Genomic DNA, 7,440 nt, shown 5'->3' on the forward strand with positions numbered 1-7,440 from the left:
GGGAACTAGGGGGAGGGCGGCTGGGACGGGGGTCACGGCGGTGCCAACAGACGCCGGCTGCGGCCTCGCGAGTTCTAGGGTGGCGGTGAGCGTTTGCCCGCTTGCCAGTGAGGGACCCCGGAGCTGGGGCCCCGGGTTCGCTGTCCGCTGGGCTACTTCGAGAACCTAGATTCGAAAAGAGTTTCCCGAGGTCCTGTCAACGCTCTTTTCCACCATTACTGCCTAATCCGTTCTCTCGAGGCCTGATAAAATCCGCCTGATTTGGAATTGGAAGTAATTTCGGTCCTGGAGCGGCGTAGACGCCACCCTCCGACCCTATTTCGACGTTTGCTGAGACTGAGCCGGCGAAGTTCCGCTCAGAGAAAGGGAGAGGGCGCAGAGGGCGGCCCGGAGTAAAATCACGCCTCGTTGGTGAAAAGACACACGGTGTGTTTCCCGGAGTGTGTCTGTGCGCCTCTGCGTTTATTTGTCCATGAAAATGTCTGAATTTATCTATTTGAGAACGTTGTATTCACTCATTTCAATCTAAATTTTAGCGAAACACTCTTTCTTGTATTAATAGCTGAAAATGGCCCTATTTAAAAAGCAAATAGCTGCAGGTAAGTAAATGTAGATATATGGATTTTGTTGTAGTTTAGACACAAATTAGTGAAAGATTTTTAAATAGTCTTGGTGGAAGGGGATATAATTCGCCTCGGTAGTAACATCGGTGTTTGGAAAGAGCTTCCATAAAAGGGTTTAACACAAAGCGAAATTGCACAGATTACATACAAGTAAATGACTCGGGGCGGGGGGAAGCGGAGGAGATGGGTTCGCCCCGAATTGTTCTGGCGAGGAAGATAAATAAAATACTCCAGTGGAATGAAGACCTGGACCGAGAGCTGACGGCGCCGCAGCCTTGCTCCGGGTGCCCTGGCCACCCTGTTTTTTCTCTATTAGAAATCTCTTGTGCTGCCTTCCTAGCCTTCCTCCTGGGTCTCTCCGCCGCTGGGTTGATACATTTGCCAGTACCCTGACCCAATTTCAGGCGACTCCGGGTCCGGGCGCTCTGACACGCGGCTACGAATTCCCCAACCCCGGAGGCCCGAGTCCCCAGGCTTTCGGAAGTCGGAGGCTCAGTTGAGGGGTTAAAAAGCCGAGCCAACCCGCAAGTTTCTCTGAAATGGCGAGATTCTGCCGGAAGGGGGCGCCCTCGTCTTTTTAATAGGCCAAACACGTTGGTAGAGAAATAAATCTAAAATTCCACATCTTTTGTTTGTTCTAAAATTGTTGCGAGAGCATAACAGAGGAGCCCCGAAACTGTAAGTCCTTGATAACGGAATGGAGGCATTAGAGCCCCGGGAGTCCAGAGTCTCGAGGCCCCTGACTGCAGGCCTCCTGAAGTCACCTCGGGAAGTCCGAGTGGTAATCTAAAACCTTTCCCCTCCCTCTGTAGGCAGCAAGCACCACGGCGGTCTCCCCCATTTGTCCCACACGCCACCTACCCATAGGCCTATCTGTCCTGAAGCCTCTCAATTTCTGAAGCATTAAAGGAGGGGGGCTGCACCCACTAATCTTCAGAGTCCGCGGTATTAAAAATTACTAAAGATTGGGACTTCGCTTGAAGGAGAACGTGGAAAGCAGAAAGGAACTTTCTCTGGGCGAGGCGCGATACCAGGGAGCTTAAACTGGGCCACGGGGGTTGGAAAGATTGTTTAAATCACGAAATTGACACCTTCCCCTTCCCCAAGCACACCCACTATCTAAGAAGACCCAGGGAGGGAGGGTCACTACCATTCGGGGCCTTTTTCCCCCTCAGCTTTAGAATCCTCTTTGGTAAAAAAGAAAAAAAAAAAAATCTGGAAGACTTACAAGAGTCTTCCTTCCGAGAAGAGCCGGGATTGGGATGCCACCCGACTCGAACTGCTCGGCTCCGGCGGCCAACTCAGGGTTTCCTGGAAAAGGAGGAGTCCGCTCTGAGATGGAGCGGCCGTCGAGACGTGGCCGGGGACCCTTCCGGATGCTCGCCTCCCAACTGCCCGCTGCGGGGAGGCTCGGAACGTGGGTCTGGAGGCCGCCCTCTCCACTTCACTCCTGTGCGCTTGATCGCCGGAAGACTGCCAGAACCCGCCAGCCTGGGCTGCGGGAAGATCCAGCTCAGCCCCGCTGATGTTCCGCGCAGACAAGGTCGCGTCTGGTCCCGGCCTAGGTACACGACTTCAGGTTCCCCGGCTCTGCGAACAGCCGGTCTGCCCCAGGTTTCTGGAACTCCGCACAATTCGCATATTGTCTACGTGGTTGTGGAAAACAGGGTTGGCGCCAAACTGCCCTCCACTCCCCCAGAATCAGTGTATGTGGACTGAACCAGCAGAAAGTGAAAGGCAACAAGTCTGTGCCCACTATTGCCCCGACGGCCTGCGGTTCCCCATCCTGACACTGGCTTTTGGGGGCTTCTGCCACCACTGGTTCTTTCACTCGGTAAAGAACCCGCCTGAGACTCCAAGGCCTGAGCCTCGGAAGCTCCTTGGTGTCACCGGCAGGCAAGCAGAGGAGAAATGGGTAGTGAATGAGCCATACTCTTTTTTTTCTCCTTCTAGGCTATACAAGTGTGCTTGGGATGTGCCTGCCAGCGATAGGCTACTATTCCCCTCATCCTGCAATCGTTTGTGCCTGAGAGGGGCTCTGTCTACAAGGCCACAAATGTCTGTTTCATGCAGCTCCCAAATGTCCAATGAACTATGACCTACCTCCTTCGGTCAGAACCACCAGAAACATTAAGGGAAGGTTTGGGAAGGTTTGGAAAGTTTTGGAAAGGAAGTGGTAAATTATCCAGGCACTTTCTCAAACCCCATTTCTCTGGAGGAAAGAACAGACCCTGGAGGGCAGTCCACTGGCTTCATTTTCACACAGAGCCAAAACTGAAGAGTTAGGCATGTGGACTTCTGAGACCAGTGGGTACAGTCTAGGGGATGGACAGGGAGGGAGGGAGAGGCACCCTCCAGCATTGGCCATCGTGCCTAGCTGTCATCTTAGAAAAAAAGCTAAAGAGGCAACGGGAAACGTAATTACAGGGGTAAATCTGCCATTTCTTGTCTCCTCTGCCTTCACTGGGATGGGGACAGGCTTTGGAAATGGAAGAGGCTCCAGAGGAAGCTGTCCTGTCTTCGGTCTCCTTCCAAGTTTATTCATGATCAGCTCAATCCACAAAAGCAGTTTCTAAAAGTGCTCTACAGAGCTCTAGATTGAAAATATGATGCTAATTATCATGGCAACTAGTACTGGTTATGGTGATTATTGCAACTGCCAGAATGAATGATTATGACTGGGACAAGGTCATTTGGGTAGTATTACCTGGTGGACTGGGCTGTAACTCTGGGCCTTGCTGGCTCTCTGGGATCCATGGGGTATCGAGACTGTCCCTGAAGAACAGCCCAGGAACATTGGCCTGGGAAGAGTGTCACTTCTGCTGAATGTCACTCTCAGCAGAGTCCTGGGCCCCAGCTTGGCTGTGGCAGGCTCCTGGTCTCACCAGGATACCCCAACTTCCCCCTTCCCCCTCCCAGCCAGAGCCAGGAAGCTCCCTCACAGAGTACCACTGGTTTTGAGCTTGGCGAGGACCTTCTTCTCCTTGACCCGGCGATTCTGAAACCAGATGGTGATCTGGCGCTCTGAGAGGCTGGTGGCAGCCGAGATCTTGCGCCTCTTGTCCTTGGTGATGAACTTGTTAGCCGAATATTCGCGCTCCAGTTCCCGCAACTGTCCCTTGCTGTAGGGAATGCGCTTCTTGCGGCCTCGGCGGAAGGCACAGCCGTCAGGAGGATGCTGCACGCTTGAGTCTATGCAGGAGAGGGAGGGAGAGAGACATGCTCAGACCATGGCCTGGCACAAGCCCAGGGTCTGACCCAGGCCCCACAACCTAAGTCATCCTACAGGAGCACTCAGGTTACCATACAGGCATTTGTGCACTGCCATTTCCCCAAAGCACAAGAGGACACCTCCACTTCTGGCTGGTTGGTTCCCTGATCCACCCAGCCTTGGAAAGAGGAGATTTCTGCAGGCTATCCTCACTCATCACTGCCTTCACGCCTGCAGTCTGCAAACACACCCATCACATATGGCCAGACCTTTGCCCACCGTCTATATATGTCCACCCTCATATGCATTTTCCAACTCTTGGCCACTCTTACAGATACTACAAGCAAATTCTATACAGGAGGGAACACATTTCTGCCCCTACTCACAACACACATGCACCAATGCACACACCTAAGTCATGGCTGCAGGAAATCTACACTTCCCTTTGGAAACTGAAAAACTCATCTGAAAGAAAGTAAGGGGTTGTATTCTTTACAGAACAACCAATTTCTCTGTCCCCATGCAGCTGCACCCCCACACTCAATGAATTGAGAAGAATTAAACTGGGGTCCTGCTCGGCAGGAACACCCTAAGTCCCAAACAACAGCAAAGAGAGTCAAGCACTCCGACATATTCAAAGGCTGGTCCCAAGGCCTCCGGGGGAAATCAGGGACCTGGTGGGCCTCAGGCTTCAAATAGCACCCAGCTCAGGCCCCTCACACTGATCCTCTGGGGCCTTCACCCGGGCTCTCTAACTGCCTGGACCCTCCTTCAGAGCCCTAATAGGCAACCAAGGAGAACCAAGCTCCTCCTCACCAGCTCCAAGACCCATCCAGGCAGGGTCTACAAGGCTACATTCAGCACCGAAGGCATCCAAAGCAGCTTACCTGCAAATGCTGCCTTGCAGAAAGAACCTGGGGGGTTCTGTTCTCCCTGGCAACACATCTGGCTGTTCCAGCCACTGGTCAGGGCCCAGGACTGGTAACTGTCCACAGGCAGCAGGGAGTCGCGGCGAGGCTCCCCCGGGGCGCCCAAGGTCTGCACCACCGACACATCCAGGTAACTGGCCACAGGCTGGTAGGGTCCTGAGTATCCCGGATAGAAGGCAAACTCGGTGGGGCGGATGGGGTACTCCTCCCCCGATGCGGGAGTCTCCGCAGGGTAGGCGCCCAGGGTGGCCGCCTGGGCACAGGGCTTCAGCGAGCTTCGGGACACTCGGCAGGAGTAGTACCCGCCTCCAAAGTAGCCGTAAGGGGACGCCCCCTGGGGCACCCCGGGGCACGGGTGGCACTGCTTTGGGGGTTCCGCAGAGCCTGGCAGATCCAGGGGGGCGTAGTTGACAGCAGGCATCAGCGTAGGCGCCGCCGCTGGGTGGCTGGTCAGTGGGGAGTGGGTGACCAGGTTCCGACTCCCTCCGGCTCCCAGCAAGCCTTCGATCTCCTTGGTGCCGTCCAAAGTGGTATAATTGCCGGGCTCCATGGGGCCGAGGATCGGCTCATGAGGCGCTGGGGGTGGGGGATACAAGGAGCACCCAGCTCGCTCTCCCCACCCAGGCCCGGGGAATCCAAAGCGTTTTAAATCGCTGGCAGCTCGCTGGGCGCCTGCATTCGCTCAGCCCGGCTGTCGTGACGCAGGAGCCGCAGGTGCCCGGGCACGCGGGCTGATTGGCTGCGGTCTAGCGGAGAGAAACTCATAAAATCTTCACTGCAGAAATTGCGAAAATACTTTACCCCCGCTTTCTCTCTTTTCCTCCCTCACCCTCCCTCGGTCCCTTGCTCACTCCCTCCTCCTTCCTTCCTTCTCTCCCCGCCTTCCTCCTTCTCACTCTCCTCTCTCCTTTCTCTCGGCTTTTACTTTTTTTAAATTGCATTTGAAAGCAAGAGAAAAGAGACGGGAAGTCTTCCCGCTGCTTTCCAGTTTGGAACAACCCAGCTACGTCAGGGGTGGGGAGGGGGGAGAGGAGAGACGAAGCCAGCCCCACCTCGGTCGCCTCCTCTCCCTCCCTGGCTCTCTGTCTCCTGTGCTTTGGCAGGTTTAACGAGAGAATAAAAAGCTCTCCCTATAAAGTGTCCATCTCGTGGGGGGAAGGGGAGTAGAGGGTGGGGCCTGGAGGCCACTCTGAGCCTGAAAGGAAAAACCCGAGAATGTGCCTGAGCCAGAAGGGGCTAGAAAATGGGAGTTAAGGGGTATTTCTGGAAGCTCCTTGCTTTGGGGTCCCAGTACTAGCATCCCAGTTCACTCCAGGTTTCCCTCTCATTCTGGGTGCGCAGTAATAAGCTACTCCTGGACCTCGGGAAGTGCCTAGGACGCCTCTTCCCCAGAGACCCTAGCTACCGCCCATAGCCTTATAAAGCTCCGGATTCGAAGAGGGGTAGAAAGGAGAGGGAGCCGGACACGGACTCCGAAGAAGGAGACATGAGAACTGGAGACGCTAACGGTTCAGACCTGAAGTGGAAATGGAGCTTCTGGACCTGGCCTGTAAAAGGGGGTCTGGATTTCCGTTTTAGGATGGGGAAAGAGATATGGAAAGATGTCACATACGACCTGTATATTCAGAGAGAGGTAGAGAAAGACAGGAAAATGAGATCCAGAGACACACACTAAGGGAGAGAAGTTGAAGGACGGGTTTGAGAGAGAATGTTATAAAATCCTGAAATACTAGTCAGAAAAGATAAACCCTTTCCCCCCTTTTCTGGGATCTAAGATTATTTCCAGAAAACCAGGCCTGGCTAACTGGCAAAGAACTAGTTTCAGGGGATCTGGACCCCAAGAATACAGAAGCCTGGCCTTTATGAAATACCCAGTCTCTCTGCCCTCCAGTCCTCTCCTACATTCCATGGGGCCCAGAAAACTCACCCTGGTCTTGGCACACTCCTACCCAAGCCTAGGACCAGAAAACCCAGGACCCCTATCTGCTTCCTCCAGACTTTCCTTTTCCTAAGAAGGAGAAAAGGGCATAGGAGAGGGAATCTCAACCACTGGAGGAATTATCTGAGGCCCATCTGTTGGAAACTATTGTGCAATGCAAGACAGAAACCATTTTTTTCACAGATCGGTCTTCAGAGATTTTCTGTTTCCATCACTACCTCTCCCAAATCAAATCTTCTGGGTTCACTTTTTCTAGAACTCACAGGTTTTCTGGAGAAGACAGAAAACTTTTGCATTCTACACCGAGGTCATGGCAATTTTATAGAACAGACTACTCTGCACTCTAGGTGGGCTTGGCCATACCCCCTCACCAACCTGAGTCTGAACTTGAGCTATCTTTCAGGAAAGGGCCCATGCAACCAGATTTGCTCCAAGTTGCAGGACTGTAGTGAAGAGTATAGCTCACTTTCAGTGACCATTGCTGATAATTGAAGACACCAAGCACGAAATCCTCACTGGATTTTGTCGTATTTGAAAACAACAGGAGAGAAATGGGAGGTGATGTCTCTTTGATGCTTTCCAGTTTCTTACTATAGCCTCTTGCTTGTCTGATTATGAAAGGCAGAAATACCGAGATTTTTACCTAATAACTAAGAATTTTTCTACTGCTTTTTGCTTGTAGATGACAGCACAGGCATGAATAGATCCCTAAATTTTATAAATAGATAAATCAATTCC

General features: G+C 52.9%; 1 protein-coding gene across 1 annotated transcript; it reads right to left on the reverse strand.

Annotated features, from left to right (window-relative positions):
- Positions 1-3,561: 3,561 nt before the first annotated feature.
- Positions 3,562-5,313, reverse strand: HOXB13 (homeobox B13). Its single transcript, XM_081574957.1, has 2 exons — positions 4,722-5,313; positions 3,562-3,815 (listed from the first exon to the last, which is right to left on the reverse strand). Exons 1-2 carry the CDS (start codon positions 5,311-5,313, stop codon positions 3,562-3,564), a joined length of 846 nt encoding a protein of 281 aa, XP_081431083.1.
- Between the last annotated feature and the right edge of the window lie 2,127 nt (positions 5,314-7,440).

Source organism: Giraffa tippelskirchi, chromosome 3 (genome assembly GCF_054371585.1).
Source record: "Giraffa tippelskirchi isolate mGirTip1 chromosome 3, T2T-mGirTip1v1.2.pri, whole genome shotgun sequence".
Classification (NCBI taxonomy): Eukaryota; Metazoa; Chordata; class Mammalia; order Artiodactyla; family Giraffidae; genus Giraffa; species Giraffa tippelskirchi.

Bases quoted from the DNA above. Each gene is read 5' to 3' on its own strand.
- HOXB13 (XM_081574957.1), bottom strand. From the start codon at position 5,313: ATGGAGCCCGGCAATTATACCACTTTGGACGGCACCAAGGAGATCGAA. The intron at 3,816-4,721 runs GTAAGCTGCTTT...TCTCCTGCATAG, and splicing joins CTGCAAGGCAGCATTTGCAG to ACTCAAGCGTGCAGCATCCT.